The sequence below is a fragment of the Staurois parvus genome, unplaced genomic scaffold (assembly GCF_062004578.1).
Source record: "Staurois parvus isolate SC_StPar_1 unplaced genomic scaffold, SC_StPar_1.0 ptg001506l, whole genome shotgun sequence".
NCBI lineage: Eukaryota > Metazoa > Chordata > Amphibia > Anura > Ranidae > Staurois > Staurois parvus.
This window is the reverse complement of record NW_028319302.1, coordinates 513,625-530,849: the sequence shown is the minus strand read 5'-3', so window position 1 is coordinate 530,849 and position 17,225 is coordinate 513,625. Positions and strand designations below refer to the sequence as shown.

Genomic DNA, 17,225 nt, shown 5'->3' with positions numbered 1-17,225 from the left:
TCCAGCCCCCTTGTAGAATCCCTGTACTACTCCCAGTAATGGTACACTGAGCTGGAAGAATTAGTACATATTAAATCCTGTGTAATAATACATGTATGTGAAGTCTCAGCCTCCTGATAGACAGGAAAAGCAGAAAAACCAGAAGTGTCACCCTGAGCCCTCCCCTCCCCCTGTCCCTGGGTGTCACAATCCAGGGCACCTCTCTGTGCAGAGGGAAGGGGAGGAGCCCTCCTGGTCTACCTGGCTGTACCTGGGCTGCTGACGTCACACAGGTGCAGGAAGGAGGAAGAAGAGGCAGAGGAAGATCTCAGTCATACATGATCTGACTGCACAGGATCTCCAAGTCACTTCCTACAAGACATCATCCTCACCCTGCACTGACAGCCCACCCTGTCCTGCACTGACAGCTCCACCATGTCTGCCTCTGCTGTGTTTGTCCTGGATCTCAAGGGGAAGGTGAGTGCTGGGGGAGGGGCACCCTACACTGACACTACCACTCCCATCATCCCCCCCTACAGGAGCATGCTGGGAGAGATCACAACCTGCCCCTTGTAGGTAGGAGGGTGTCACTGCAGAGTCCAGCTGAGTGTGTCTGCCTGTTACATAGGAAGTGGTGACAATGTGTAAATGAGCGGGGACAGTTTGCTGGTGAAATCCAAATGCACAGCATGCTGATGTGTGAAATACACTGAGCATTCAGACTGCTGACACGGGTAGACAGGCAAAACTTTTTATGTTGGCTTCAAGGGCTTGTTCACACAAGCTTTGCCCTCTGAAGAGCGATCTGCATTCAGTTCGCTCGTCAAAGAGCATTTGAGGCCGCTGTGCAATGCACACAGTTGTAGCGCACTTGGGTGGGATCTAAAGTGTAATAAAGGCAAAACTTTTTATGTTGGGTCTAAAGGCTTGTTGCTATGCAGTTTGCATTTGAGGCGTTTCTACAGTGCTTTTTGCGGTGCGTTTTATGTTTTTGCACATGTGTTTTTGATGCGGTTTGCTTTTTTTTCCTTCAACTTGTTGCTGAGCAGAATAAAACGCAAAACACATCAAAAACGCAATACATGCTTTTCTACAGTGTCTTCATTGAAGTCTATAGGACCAAACACGCAACGTTTTGCGTTCAGACTCTTTATGTAGGGTCTAAGGGCTTTTTTATACGTTTTGCCCTCTGAAGAGCGATCCACATTCAGATCGCTCTTCAGAGAGCATTTGAGACCACTCTGCGATGCACACAGTTGTAGCGCACTTGGGCGGGATTTAAAGTGTAATAAAGGGAAAACTTTTTATGTTGGGTCTAAGGGCTTATTCCTATGCAGTTTGCATTTGATGCATTTCTACAGTGCTTTTTGCGGTGCGTTTTATGTTTTTGCATATGTGTTTTTGATGCGGTTTGCTTTTTTTTTTAACTTGTTGCTGAGCAGAATAAAATGCAAAACACATCAAAAACACACGACATGCTTTTCTACAGCGTCTCCATTGAAGTCTATAGGACCAAACACACAACGTTTTGCATTCATGTTGTACTCTTTATGTAGGGTCTAAGGGCTTTTTCATACATGCTTTGCCCTCTGAAGAGCGATCCACATTCAGATCACTCTTCATAGAGCATTTGAGGCCGCTCTGCAATGCACATAGTTGTAGCGCACTAGGGTGGGATTTTATTTTTATTATTTATTTCAGGTACTTATACAGCACTATCAGTTTACATATATATTGTACATTCACATCAGTCCCTAACCCTCAAGGGGCGTACAATCTAAGGTCCATAACTCACATTTATACATACAGTCAGGTCCATAAATATTGGGACATCGACACAATTCTAACATTTTTGGCTCTATACACCACCACAATGGATTTGAAATGAAACGAACAAGGAGAGGGTATGGCATATGGCAGTTGAGGTGGGAGAGGGTATGGCATAAGGCAGTTGGAGTAGGAGAGGGTATGGCATATGGCAGTTGAGGTAGGGGAGTGTATGGCATAAGGCAGTTGAGGTAGGGGAGTGTATGGCATAAGGCAGTTGGGGTAGGAGAGGGTATGGTATATGGCAGTTGAGGTAGAAGAGGGTATGGCATAAGGCAGTTGGGGTAGAAGAGGATATGGCAGTTGGGGTAGGAGAGGGTATGGCATAAAGCAGTTGAGGTAGGGGAGTGTATGGCATAAGGCAGTTGGGGTAGGAGAGGGTATGGCAGTTGAGGTAGAAGAGGGTATGGCATAAAGCAGTTGGGGTAGGAGAGGGTATGGCATAAAGCAGTTGAGGTAGAAGAGGGTATGGCATAAGGCAGTTGAGGTAGAAGAGGGTATGGCATAAGGCAGTTGAGGTAGAAGAGGGTATGGCATAAGGCAGTTGAGGTAGAAGAGGGTATGGCATAAGGCAGTTGAGGTAGAAGAGGGTATGGCATAAGGCAGTTGAGGTAGGAGAGGGTATGGCATAAGGCAGTTGAGGTAGGAGAGGGTATGGCATAAAGCAGTTGGGGTAGGAGAGGGTATGGCATAAAGCAGTTGAGGTAGGGGAGTGTATGGCATAAGGCAGTTGGGGTAGGAGAGGGTATGGCAGTTGAGGTAGAAGAGGGTATGGCATAAAGCAGTTGGGGTAGGAGAGGGTATGGCATAAAGCAGTTGAGGTAGGGGACTGTATGGCATAAGGCAGTTGAGGTAGGAGAGGGTATGGTATAAGGCAGTTGGGGTAGGAGAGGATATGGCATAAAGCAGTTGGGGTAGGAGAGGGTATGGCATATGGCAGTTGAGGTAGAAGAGGGTATGGCATAAGGCAGTTGGGGTAGGAGAGGGTATGGCATAAGGCAGTTGAGGTAGGAGAGGGTATGGCATAAGGCAGTTGAGGTAGGAGAGGGTATGGCATAAGGCAGTTGAGGTAGGAGAGGGTATGGCATAAAGCAGTTGAGGTAGGGGAGTGTATGGCATAAGGCAGTTGGGGTAGGAGAGGGTATGACATAAAGCAGTTGAGGTAGGAGAGGGTATGGCATAAAGCAGTTGAGGTAGGGGACTGTATGGCATAAGGCAGTTGAGGTAGGAGAGGGTATGGCATAAGGCAGTTGAGGTAGAAGAGGGTATGGCATAAGGCAGTTGGGGTAGGAGAGGGTATGGCATAAGGCAGTTGGGGTAGGAGAGGGTATGACAAAAGGCAGTTGAAGTAGGAGAGGGTATGACAAAAGGCAGTTGAGGTAGGAGAGGGTATGGCAAAAGGCAGTTGAGGTAGGAGAGGGTATGGCATAAGGCAGTTGAGGTAGGAGAGGGTATGACAAAAGGCAGTTGAGGTAGGAGAGGGTATGACAAAAGGCAGTTGAGGTAGGAGAGGGTATGACAAAAGGCAGCTGTCCTATGTGGGTAGAAATGATAAATTTAGCCCTGAACTAATTTCACTAGTAAGATTTGCTGAGGACCCCTTTAGACTTGTCACTGGCTGAGCGGAAACATCTGAGCTGTGGTATAAATGGCAGATTGTGTCATCTGTGGTAAAGTCCGTTTCCTTGCAAGAATCCACAAAGCTTATGGTGACAAAAACAAATTCTATCCAAGTACTGTATGTATTCTCCAAATAAGTCCCTTCTACTGCTCCCCCTCCAAATCTCCACATTCCTTTTTTATTGCTGCTGTGATCTAAGGTCCTGTTAGAGAGGAGCTACATGTGTTCTCCATGGTCCCTCTGTATGTAGGAGTGCGGTCCTCCTCTCTTGCACAGTCCTGAGAAAGACTATTCTCTATGGCAGGGGTCCTCAAACTTTTTAAACAGGGGGCCAGTTCACTGTCCCTCAGAGCGTTGGAGGGCCGGACTATAGTTTAAAAAAAAAAAAAAAACTATGAACAAATGCGGACACAGTACAGGAGATGACCAGAGACTGCAGACTACAAAGGCGGCGGTAATACTGGGCCGGCCGCTCCATAAGACGCACAGACATTTCCCCCCAAGTGTGTCTTATGGAGTGAAATAGTGCCCCATCATTGGTGTCAGTGGGGAGGAATAGTGCCCCATCGTTGGTATCAGTGGGAGGAATAGTGCCCCATCATTGGTGTCAGTGGGGAGGAATAGTGTCCCATCATTGGTGTCAGTGGGAGGAATAGTGCCCCATCATTGGTGTTAGAGGGAAGAAATGTGCCCCATCCTTGGTGTCAGTGGGAAGAAACGTGCCCCATCATTGGTGTCAGTGGGAGGAATAGTGCCCCATCATTGGTGTCCGTGGGAAGAAACGTGCCCCATCATTGGTGTCAGTTCGAGGAATAGTGTCCCATCATTAGTGTCAGTGGGGAGAGGAATAGTGCCCCATCATTAGTGTCAGTGGGGGGAGGAATAGTGCCCCATTATTGGTGTCAGTGTGTGGGGGGGAATAGTGCCCGTCATTGGTGTCAGTGGGGGAAGGGGATAGTGCCCCGTCATTGGTATCAGTGGGGGAAGGGGATAGTGTCCCAACATTGGTGTCAGTGGGAGGAATAGTGCCCCATCATTTGTGTCAGTGGGAAGAATAGTGCCCCATCATTGGTGTCAGTGGGGGGGAATAGTGCTACGTCACTGGTGTCAGTGGGAGGAATAGTACGTCATTGGTGTCAGTGGGGGGGAATAGTGCCCCATCATTGGTGTCAGTGGGGGGAATAGTGTCCCATCATTGGTGTCATTGGGAAGAATGGTGCCCCATCTTTGGTGTCAGTGGGAGGAATAGTACGTCATTGTGTCAGTGGAGGGGAATAGTGCCCCGTCATTAGTGTCATTGGGGGGGATAGTGTCCCAACATTGGTTTCAATGGGGGAAGGAATAGTGTTCCATCGTTGGTGTCAGTGGGGGGAGGAATAGTGCCCCATCGTTGGTGTCAGTGGGGGGAGGAATAGTGCCCCACCGTTGGTGTCAGTGGTGAGGAATAGTGCCCCATCGTTGGTGTCAGTGGGGGGAGGAATAGTGCCCCATCGTTGGTGTCAGTGGGGGGAGGAATAGTGCCCCATCATTATTATCAGTGACACCAACGACACGTAACTTGATGACCCCTGTTCCAGCATGGTGCTGCTGCAGCCAACATACCTGGTTGCAGCAGCACCATCAGCATGGCACACTTACCTGTCAGCTGTCCTTCTTCTCTCTGGCCTCTCTCTCACTCAATGTTCGCGGGGCCGCTCGGCTCCGCCTCCTCGCAGGTGATTGGCCGCCTGTGTGCCTTTCCTGAGCTACAGTTTTGGCGCGGAGTGGCCGGAGTGAATGAAGGAGCAGCGCTTCCTGGACTGGATTGTCGTGGGACTGGGACCAGAGCCAGGTAAGGTACAGCAGCCCCCTGCCCGCCCATGTACTTAGTGTCCCTTCCTGTCCCGCCCCTGCCGGCGGGCCGGATAAATGGTCTCGGCGGGCTGCATGTGGCCCGCGGGCCGTAGTTTGAGGACCCCTGCTCTATGGGATTTGTAGTGTGCTTAGAGCAATGCATGTGACCGCAACTAACATGCACTGCTTGTTCCAAACAAAAGAAAAGGAGAGGGAAAAGAAGTTCAAGAGCTCACAGAAGACATTACAAGGAGGAAGAAAAATGCAATAAGAAATGATTTAATGAAAAATAGATTACTTTAGTAGACATGTATGGATTGTTTTGGAGAATAAGGATATCGCTTAATGTCACATATACAGTGGGGATCGAAGGTTTGGGCACCCCAGCTAAAAATTTGTATTAATGTGCATAAAGAAAACAAGGAAAGATGGAAGAATCTCCAAAAGGGATCAAATTACAGATTAGACATTCTTATAATATGTCAACAAAAGTTAAATTTTATTTCCATCATTTACACTTTCAAAATAACAGAAAACAAAAAAATGGCGTCTGCAAACGTTTGGGCACCCTGCAGAATTTATAGCATGCACCGCCCCCTTTGCCAAGCTGAGACCTGCCAGTGTCATGGATTGTTCTCAATCATCGTCTGGGAAGACCAGGTGATGTCAATCTCAAAGGTTTTAAATGCCCAGACTCATCTGACCTTGCCCCAACAATCAGCACCATGGGTTCTTCTAAGAAGTTGTCTAGAAAACTGAAACTGAAAATAGTTGACGCTCACAAAGCTGGAGAAGGCTATAAGAAGATAGCAAAGCGTTTTCAGATGTCAATATCCTCTGTTCAGAATGTAATTAAGAAATGGCAGTCATCAGGAACAGTGGAAGTTAAGCAAGATCTGGAAGACCAAGAAAAATATCAGACAGAACAGCTCGCAGGATTGTGAGAAAAACAATTAAAAACCCACGTTTGACTGCACGATCCCTCCAGAAAGATCTGGCAGACACTGGAGTTGTGGTACACTATTCCACTATAAAGAGATACTTGTACAAATATGATCTTCATGGAAGAGTCATCAGAAGAAAACCTCTTCTACGTCCTCACCACAAAAATCATCGTTTGAACTTTGCAAATGAACATATAGACAAGCCTGATGCATTTTGGAAACAAGTTCTGTGGACCAATGAGGTTAAAATTGAACTTTTTGGCCGGAATGAGCAAAGGTACGTTTGGAGAAGAAGGGGCACAGAATTGAATGAAAAGAACCTCTGTCCAACTGTTAAGCATGGGGTTGGATCAATCATGCTTTGGGGTTGTGTTGCAGCCAGTGGCACAGGGAACATCTCACGAGTAGAAGAAAAAATGGATTCAATAAAATTTCAGCAAATTTTGGATGGTAACTTGATGCCATCTGTGAAAAAGCTGAAGTTAAAGAGAGGATGGCTTCTACAATGGATAATGATCCTAAACACACCTCGAAATCCACGGGGGATTACATCAAGAGGCGTAAACTGAAGGTTTTGCCATGGCTTCACAATCTCCTGACCTCAACATAATTGAAAATCTATGGATAGACCTTAAAAGAGCAGTGCGTGACAGACAGCCCGGAAATCTCAAAGAACTGGAAGACTTTTGTAAGGAAGAATGGGCAAAGATACCTCAAACAAGAATTGAAAGACTCTTGGCTGGCTACAAAAAGCGTTTACAAGCTGTGATACTTGCCAAAGGGGGCAGTACAAGATATTAACTCTGCAGGGTGCCCAAACTTTTGCAGACGCCATTTTTTTGTTTTCTGTTATTTTGAAAGTGTAAATGATGGAAATAAAATCTAACTTTTGTTGACATATTATAAGAATGTCTAATCTGTAATTTGATGCCTTTTGGAGATTTTTCCATCTTTCCTTGGCTTCTTTATGCACATTAATACAAATTTTTAGCTGGGGTGCCCAAACTTTCAATCCCCACTGTAGTTACAGTTAGTCTGGCTGAAAAAAGACAAAAGTTCATCCAGTACAACCATAAAAAAAAAAAGTTATAATCCTATACCCACAGTTGATCCAGAGGAAGGCAAAAAAAACAGAAAAGCACAATCCAATTTGCTTCTGCTGGGAAAAAAAATCCTTCCTGATCCCCCGAGAGGCAATCGGATATTCCCTGGATTAACTTTACCTATAAATGTTATATTCAGTTATATTATGTGTATCCAAGAACGAATCCAGGACTTTTTTGACCAGAACCAACTCTTGAGGGAGTCTATTCCACATTTTCACAGCTCTCACTGTGAAGAAACCTTTCCGTGTTTGGAGATTAAATGTCTTTTCCTCCAGACATAAAGAGTCCCCCCTTGTCCTCTGTGATGACCTCAGGGTGAATAACTCTACACCGAGTTCACTGTGTGAACCACTGATGTATTTATACATGGAGATCATATCCCCCTTATGTATTATACATGGAGATCATATCCCCCCTTATGTATTATACATGGAGATCATATCCCCCCTTATGTATTATACATGGTGATCATATCCCCCCTTATGTATTATACATGGAGATCATATCCCCCCTTATGTATTATACATGGAGATCATATCCCCCCTTATGTATTATACATGGTGATCATATCCCCCCTTATGTATTATACATGGTGATCATATTCCCCCTTATGTATTATACATGGAGATCATATCCCCCTTATGTATTATACATGGAGATCATATCCCCCCTTATGTATTATACATGGTGATCATATCCCCCCTTATGTATTATACATGGTGATCATATCCCCCCTTATGTATTATACATGGTGATCATATCCCCCCTTATGTATTATACATGGTGATCATATCCCCCCTTATGTATTATACATGGAGATCATATCCCCCCTTATGTATTACACATGGAGATCATATCCCCCCTTATGTATTACACATGGAGATCATATCCCCCCTTATGTATTATACATGGAGATCATATCCCCCCTTATGTATTATACATGGAGATCATATCCCCCCCTTATGTATTATACATGGAGATCATATCCCCCCTTATGTATTATACATAGTGATCATATCCCCCCCCCTTATGTATTATACATGGAGATCATATCCCCCTTATGTATTATACATGTTGATCATATCCCCCCTTAATCTCCTCTTCTCAAGAGAGAATAAATTCAGTTCCTCTAATCTTTCCTCATAGCTGAGCTCCTCCATGCCTCTTATCAGTTTGGTTGCCCTTCTCTGTACTTCCTCCAGTTCCCCAATGTTCTTTTTGTGAATTGGTGCCCAAAACTGAACTGCATATTCCAGATGAGGTCTTACTAATTATTTGTACCGGGGGAAATGATATCTCTCTCTCTGGAGTCTATACATCTTTTAATACAAGAGAGGATTTTGCTCGCTTTAGAAACTGCAGCTTGGCATTGCATGCCATTATTAAGCTTGTGATCTACCAGAACCCCCAGATCCTTTTCCACCATAGATTCCCCCAGTTGTACTCCCCCTAGTATGTATGATGCATGCATATTCTTAGCTCCCAAGTGCAGAACCTTACATTTATCAACATTAAACCTCATTTGCCACATAGCTGCCCGATTAAACAGTGCATTGAGGTCGGCTTGTAAGTTGGAGACATCCTGTAAGGACGTTATTCCACTGCACAGCTTGGTATCACATTAACCATTTTGCTGCCACCGATGTATGGCATACATCAGAAGAACGAGGGTGTTTTATATACACTCCTGGTTTGTGTTTAAGTTTGACCAGCTGAGCATCACATTTATTTTAGTGGTCTACATTACGCACAAAAAATATGTTAAAAGGTGCTGGCAATTTTTTAGAAATCATATCACACTACAACACACAGCTGAACGTTCAGAAGTTTAGAAAACCTTCTGTAACCAATGCCATCAGTATGTTTTGCAACAATAAGGTTGCGGAAGTCTTGAGAGAGCTCTTTGTTTTTATCCATCATGAGAAGTTTCTTGTGTGACATCTTGGTAATGAGACACCTTTTCATAGGCCATCAGTTGAGACTGAATGAGCTGATACTAATTTGCACTGACAAGGGGCAGGATTGCTTTCTAATTACTGATACACTTCAGCTGGAATCTTGGCTTTCCATGCCTTTTTGCACCTCACTTTTTTCATGTGTTCAATACTTTTTTCCCTGTGTCATTCCATTTTATTACACATAACCTAATTTCTGAACTTATTTGTTTTGGCTTTTTTGCATGTATGGATTGCATGGGTTGTTACTGACATGTGGTGAACATTTCATGTCAATAACACCTTCAGAAATATATTTACTTATATGTATGTGTGTGTGGGGCCCTTTTTTGAAGGTATTTTTAAATGATGAAATATGACCTAGAGATATACTGTATTTGGATGACTGCCCTGTATTATTCTAGTCACACTGACATGGTCTTGTCTTTTCTGTAGCCCCTCATCTGCCGGAATTATAAAGGTGACATTGATATGGCAGTGATCGATCACTTCATGCCGTTGGTGGTCCAGAGGGAGGAAGAAGGGAACCTGACACCGCTCCTAGTTCACGGCAAAGTCCACTTTCTATGGATCAAACACAGCAACCTTTATTGTATCCTCATCATGTAGCACTAATACACAGCTTCCCTTCATGGCGCCTGTTTAGTCCATAACAGACATATCAAACTTGGGATTCTGGCCCAGATGCTGCCTTTTTATTCCTACTTTGTGGCCCTCAGCCTTTTAAAAGTGGACCTTGAATTAAAATTCAAGGTCCTGTTATTTAGTGGCCCCCCCACCTCCCTTCCCATGTGAAAGCACACACATTATCAATAAAAAAATAAAAAGATACTTCCCCTGCTCTGTGGTAGAGCAGACTGGGAAACACAACTATTGGATATCCTTGCAGGACTTTCCTTTTCTTTTGGGATTGTTTCATATGGACTTTTATTACATATAATATAATCACTGATATTTTTACTTTGTTGCATTGGTCCAGCTTGGACCAATGATACTCTGTATATACCCTACCTGGAAGCTGGAAATCACTGAAGTAGATACCGCTACTCCAGTCATCTCCACTACTGTAGTTAGGGGGTCCCGTGCTTCAGTAGCTGGCTTGATGCATTGTGAACACAGGAGGCTGGCCACTTGGCACAGGTACCATTCAGAGAATGCTTTGCATCATCTTAATGAATGCAAAGCATTTTCTGATTGGGCCAGGTGGAAATTGTGACATCACCGCCCACAGAGTGGGCCTCCTTCTGTGTTCAGAATGCATCAGGCCATCCGCTCAGCACCTGAAAACTAGTGTAGATCACTGGAGCCAGCGACAGGTATGGTATATACCAGTGGTTCTCAACCTGTGGGTCGCGACCCCTTTGGGGGTCGAACGACTCTTTCACAGGGGTCGCCTAAGACCATCGGAAAACACATATTTCCGATGTGTAAAGAGCAGCTACTGTGTAGAAAGCAGCTGCTGTGTTGAAAGCAGCTACTCTGTTAAAAGCAGCTACTGTGTTGAAAGCAGCAGTATTGGAGGTAAAATGACACTTTATGAATTATAATTACCGGGTAAATAATTTTATGGTTGGGGTCACCACAACATGAGGAACTGTATTAAAGGGTCGCGGCATTAGGAAGGTTGAGAATCACTGGTATATACAGTACATAGCTACATTGCTCCAAGCTGGACCAATGTAACTATGTAAAAATATACCATGCCTACCATTTTTGTTTAAATCACTAACCCAGAACTAGTATGCAGGTTAGGAGCTTCGATTTAGCTGAACTGCATGCTTGCTCTGGGTCAGTGATAGTACTGAAAGAGACAGCCAGGCAACTAAATATATATAGAAGATGGTCACCTGAGACAAAAACCTTTTAAATATCCCATATATACCCTATGTCACAAATACATCTAGAATTTATTAGTGCTGGATGTCTTCCCCCCCTTCTGGGAACTTTCCTTTTTAGCTGACTCAGACTGTTCTGTTGAAGATAAATTGAAGAAATAGGATATTTTTTTTTTAATCCCTCAAAAGACAGTAGGCTCCTCCTATGTATTATAAATCTGAACGATAAAAGGAAAATTTTGAATGGTCCAAGTTATAAACTTTTGCACCTTAACTCTTTACTTCATCAGTGGTTGCTTTAACAAATAAGAATGCAAATGCCTCCCTTGTGTACTCCTTCCTTTATAAAGTGGTAGAGGTAAGTTATCTCACTTTATGATAAGGTTGGATATATACATATGACACCAGTATATCTGAATGTGTTGGCTGTAACACGGTCAAGGGTGGAGGTGATGGAGCGTGGCCAACTTGGAAATCTGAGAATCATCTGTTGTACTTTGGTATGATGTGGTGTAAAAGAGCCAGTGCTCTCCCTGCTTTCCAGTGGTCCAGGGGTGTGGGTGGGACCTGCATTGTACCCAAGAAAAGCTTGCGCCTGGCGAAGCGGCCTTGGAGGGGCTGGTTGTGCACCTAGGGGAAAGACTGCAGGAGCAAGGAACAAGGTAACTACTATTGCTTACTCATCACCCCTAGACAAAACAAGCATTTAACTCATGGTGTGCGGGGGCAGAGCCCATCTCATGGCTACATTTTACACCATCTTAGTGGTGGCATCTTCTAGTGAACATCTAGAAATGTAAGGGGAACCCCACAATTGTTAAATATAACAAATGAGACTGTGTCAAGAAAATAAATACCAAATATGTCAGGCCGTAAAACTGCATGCGCCTGCAAAATGGCAAAAAAACTATGATACACAAGTTTGTACATTAAAAACATGGAAGAAGTTTAAAAGCCTCTCTACACTATAAAAATGTTTTGGGCTAGAGGTATACTTCAATACTCAGTTTTTATACATTTCAGTGGTACACTATACTTATGGGTCTCATTTATTAACGTGGAAATGTGTTGCCCAGAATGTCTGTTGTAGACTGGAAAAATAATCTGTTTAGTAAGGGAAACATAGCAGATTTTTCCTTCAAACAATCTCAATTAGGCTTTGTGTGGGTGGCTGGGACAGATCCACTATCATCCCAAGGAACTAGGTCTTGTGTTTTGTGTATCTCTTCTCATGCCTATGACTTCATGCAACAATCAGGTGTTCACAGAGTACTTCAAGGAGCTGGAAGAGGAGAGTATCCGGGACAACTTTGTCATTGTGTATGAACTTCTAGATGAGCTCATGGACTTTGGCTTCCCACAGACCACCGACAGCAAGATTCTGCAGGAGTAAGTTGGATAACATTACAATACCAATTTTGGGTGGGAACCAGATGGTCAAAACACGTTCTAGCTTCTTGTGACTTCTGGAGAGAAATATAGTGAGATATTTTTGCCCCCTTTCAAAGGTCACAAGTAAGGTATTACTTTTGTAGCTGAAATTGCCAGTGATTTATCATGTATTTGCAGGGACCATGCCATTCGCTTGAGTGTCCCTAGCCCAGATTTAGTGTTGGACAGCTAAGCTTGAGCTCTGCTTGTTTACGTTATCTGTGTTTGTAAGGTTTCTCCTAGGCCTAAGGTTGTTGCTTGCTTCTACCTGCTGCTAGGTAGTGTTGTCCAGTAGATAGTGAGATGATACAATGTTGTGGGTTTTTAATATTTACCCCGGCCAATCACTGAGGGGTGTATCGGGGAGCTTTTCTAGAAGGGGATGTGTATGGAGGGTCCCTTGCCTCCCAGGCCTGGTGGGTTGAGTTCAGAGGACTTTGCCTCCCAAGATTCCTGCCTGGGGAGGATATGGAGGCTGAGAGTTCTATTCAAGGTTATTAGGCTTACTGCCTAAGGGAGGTAAAGCCGAAAAGAGTTCTGCTTAGCAAGTTGCCAATGGTACACAACTATTACAAATAGCTGGCCTTGGTTTAAAAGTACACTACTAGCCTGTGAGAGGTAATGAAGGTATGTGAAGGTAGTTGACTGTCTAGCCTACCAAATCTGCCTGTGGCAGAGATTAAAGATACTTCAAAGTATTATTGAGTGGAGAAGATCGTATGATGCTGTTTTTGGCTATCATAAACACCAACCTTCTCTTCCCTGAATAACTGAGCTGATACATTTTGTAAAAGAAGATTTACAAAGTGTTTGTCGCCACCAGTAGGTCATTGAGTGTTTGGGTGCACAAAGCAATTCACCAGTAGAAAGGCTAGGATGGTCTGAGAAATCCAACAGCTCCAGAGGGGCTCATTGATACATATTCTAGAGAACAAATCCACCCAATGTGAAACCATCATTTGGCTTTGTAATGGCTCTGGCCGTTAGCCAGAATTGGGAATTTTACTATAGTATTATCTCTACTGTGGTCCCAGAGATCTGTAACAAGACAATATGTGGCTAAGATTAACAACGGTATATGATCTCCTTTCTGCCTGATACAGGTACATCACACAACAAGGGAACAAGCTGGAGACGGCCAAGTCTCGTGTGCCTACTACTGTCACAAATGCTGTGTCTTGGAGGTCAGAGGGTCTCAAGTACAAGAAGAATGAGGTCTTCATAGATGTCATAGAGTCTGTTAACCTGCTTGTAAGTGCCTTTGGTATAAACTCTCTCTTTTGCAAGTTCTTTTTCTGCATGTCCATTATAACTGCACTTAATCCATTAGTATTTACGATCATGGTGTAGAGGGTGATGACCGTTCTGACGATGCATGTGAACTGCTTTGGTATGCATTGTGTTTCTTTGGATGTAGCAGGTCTTTAATAACCTCTTCGATAACATGACTCCCCTACCTGAACTTGCAAATATTTCCTCACCCACTACTATAAAGAAGTTTTTTTTTAATGCTTCCTTCATCCTTATTGGTACTTGTTGTGTTGATGGAAGATTCCCAATGAAATCTTAGCAGGTTTAATTTTCTTCATGAATTTTACTTTGAATTGACCGTACTAGCTGGTTATGAATTGCCAAGTTTTTATCAATGGTGTTCTAATTCCACTACTGCTCCTAAACCGTTTAAAGATTCAACCCTTTCGCTGTCAAACATTTTTGCATTTTTTGCACATGTTTAAAAAATCATTTTAGGCCTGAAGATTGCACAAACCCCCAAACATGATATATTTTCTGAAAGCAGATACCCTAGAGAATAAAATTGTGGTAGTTCCAATGTTTTGTGTCACACGATATTACCTCAAAGGTGAATTTTAGGGCAAACAAACGCAATAAATTACATTTTTGGTAAAATATAAAAGCTTGGAAGTAAATAGATGAATCTATTCCATCAACAATTGGCTTACCTGGAGGATTACTCAGGCTTTTATGAATCTTGGGTAAATAGTAGAAAGTAGGAACCCTGCAACTAGATGGTAATAAATACTTGGCTTCTTTGTTGTCATCTATTCCGCTTTTTTTAGCTTCTTTTACTAAGATATTCAATTCCCTCTTAAAATCTTTAGTTGGATTCCTATTTAATTTCTCATATGTGGTTGTATCTCACAAAATTCTAATAATTTCTATGTCACAATCCTGCCTGGCCAATACCATTACTTCACCCCCTTTATTGGCTGGGGATATGATTATCTGTTTCTTCTTTTCTAAACTTTTCAATCCTGTAGTGATAGTAGCTTTGGTATTGGGTCCCAGTAGGGAGGCAAAATATCTTTTGATGTTCAATTTCCTAGAATATTTATTAAGATCAATGTAGGTGTTAAATGTATTCAAACTATCTTTAGAAGCAAATTTTAAACCCAAGTCTAGAACTTTGGTCTCCTCCTTAGATAAAGAGACTGAACATAGGTTATAAATCTCCTCCCCTATCACTCTCTCCTTCTTTTCTTGTTGTTTCCTGCTCCCCCCTACATCCTCTATGTGTCAGTGTGTGGGAGCTCCCCTGAATCTCCTCTTTCCTCCCTGTGATAGTATGCATCCCTTTGAGGTCTTTCTGGACAATTGGGATGGTTCCTTGGGGTTCCTGACTGATGACAATAATTGTATGTCAGGGTCCTTGTGTGTGGGAGTCCTTGCTTGATACCCCTGATTGTACATAGGGGTTCTTGGGGGATAGCCCGGAGGTCTCCCCTGACAGTTTCTCCAACTGCCTATGAGGAAGTCGATTGAATGACGAAACTCGTCAGGTGGATGTGGCGTCAGACGCAACCGGAAGTACCACGTCAACCATTTTGGAATTGGTTGGAATAGGCTGTTTGTATCAAAGATTCATGTAAGCACAATTTTTACTATTGAATTGATCTTTCAAATACTGCTGCACTATGGGCGTGTATGTTTACATTTTCCATGATCACTGAGAGTATATGAAGAATCGGGGAGGATAGAATGGATTTTGAGCACATTGATCATTGATTACAGAAAGGCAATTTAAAAGACATGTAGGGTAAGGTGCATGCCTGAAGGAGAAGGGATCAAGCATGTTAATTTGTTTTTGGACACTGGTGGTGGATGAAGTATGGTCACAAGTATATTTCGATGTCATTCACAGTAAAGAGCGTGAAATGCATGTTTTCACCCTATGAGGGTAAGAGTATTTAGTGTAATTAGTGGTGGACACTATTTGTACAACATTTTCAATTGTGCACGGGTATATATGTAGCACATTTTATTTAGAATTACTACGCTATATTAGGTTTTTTTTTGCTTTGGAGATGGGGATCAGCTGATTGGAAGATCAAAGGAGAGAGAGAGACCCCATGGTATACAACGCATTCTGGCTAAGGAGATTCTGGTGAGAAGATAGGAGGATCGGTCAAGGACAGTAGTGCGCTGTTGTTTACATACATGTCAAACCTTAAATTGGTTTGTGCCCATGAAATGGCAACAAACTTCGGTACCCTATATTTTCTATAGGGTGTGCTTCAAAAGCCCCCTGTGGGTCATCAGTTTAGTTATGGAGAAGGTCTTGTGCTAGAATTATTGCTCTCACTTCGGTATGCAATTCACGATTAGGCACCCCGACGTGTGCATTTATGTTTGTATGTGCATATATTGGGGGGTGGGGGTCCTCCAAATTTTTTGGGGAGCGGATGCCATATGCTTGGGTGTACCTCCTTTTTTTATTTTTTTTTTGCAATTAAAAAACTTTTTTTTTTTTGCGTAACTTTTTTTTTATTACTTTAGGGACAGAAAGTTCCCTATGTGAACATTTTTTGGTGACAGGTTCTCTTTAATGACACATTCAGGATCTGAAAGACCCTGTAAGTCTCCTCTGGACTCAGCCTTCGGATTGTGTGTAAAACCCCGATGTACGGACCTGGCAGCGAACGGGTTAAGGGTGGTGTAATCAAGTGATCCGAGTGTATCTAAAGCCAATATTTTTTTCAGTTTTGGATGAAGTAAAAAAGTGTTAGAATCTCCAGCAGTTTTTTTTGCTTTTTATTGTCTGTGTTCTGCTGGACAGATTTACCCTCCCTATTTGACCTGGTGACCATTGTCAGTGGAACATCTAGGGATCCAACTGGTAACACTTCTGTCCTACGTAGGCAATATTCACTCACTGTACTATATCTATGGAGGAGCAGCATTGTCACCCTAGAACAGTGGTCTCCAAACTGCAACCCACGGGCCGGCAACCCACGGGCCGGATGTGGCCCTTTGCTTAATTTTATCTGGCCCTTGGGGCATTTTTCTCTCACTGTCAGCAATAGTGGGGCATAGTTCCTGCCACTGACACCAACAATGGGGCACTATTCCTCCCACTGGCACCAATGATGGGGCACTATTCCTCCCCACTGACACCAACAATGGGGCACTATTCCTCCCACTGACACCAATGATGGGGCACTATTCCTTCCACTGATACCAATAGTGTGACACTATTCCTTCCACTGCCACCGGTCATAGGACATTTTTTACTGCCACTGACATTCTATTCCTGCTGTCCACAGTCTGGCTCCCCTAAAGATTGAAGGACAGTAAACTGGCTCTTTGTTTAGAAAGTTTGGAGACCCCTGTCCTAGGATATAAAGTGTGTTAGGACTACATAACGATTCCTCCTCTCCTGATCTCCATAACATAGA

The 17,225-nt window shown here is 43.4% G+C and overlaps 1 protein-coding gene across 1 annotated transcript in view; it reads left to right on the top strand.

The window, feature by feature from the left end:
• Window positions 1-237: 237 nt before the first annotated feature.
• Window positions 238-17,225, top strand: part of AP1M2 (adaptor related protein complex 1 subunit mu 2) — a 47,113-nt gene continuing 30,125 nt past the window's right edge. The window contains exons 1-5 of the mRNA XM_089662633.1: window positions 238-456; window positions 9,701-9,857; window positions 11,391-11,458; window positions 12,359-12,489; window positions 13,635-13,782. Coding sequence (XP_089518759.1) covers window positions 415-456; window positions 9,701-9,857; window positions 11,391-11,458; window positions 12,359-12,489; window positions 13,635-13,782 — 546 coding nt within the window. The 5' untranslated portion in view covers window positions 238-414. The remainder of the gene's footprint in view (window positions 457-9,700; window positions 9,858-11,390; window positions 11,459-12,358; window positions 12,490-13,634; window positions 13,783-17,225) is intronic.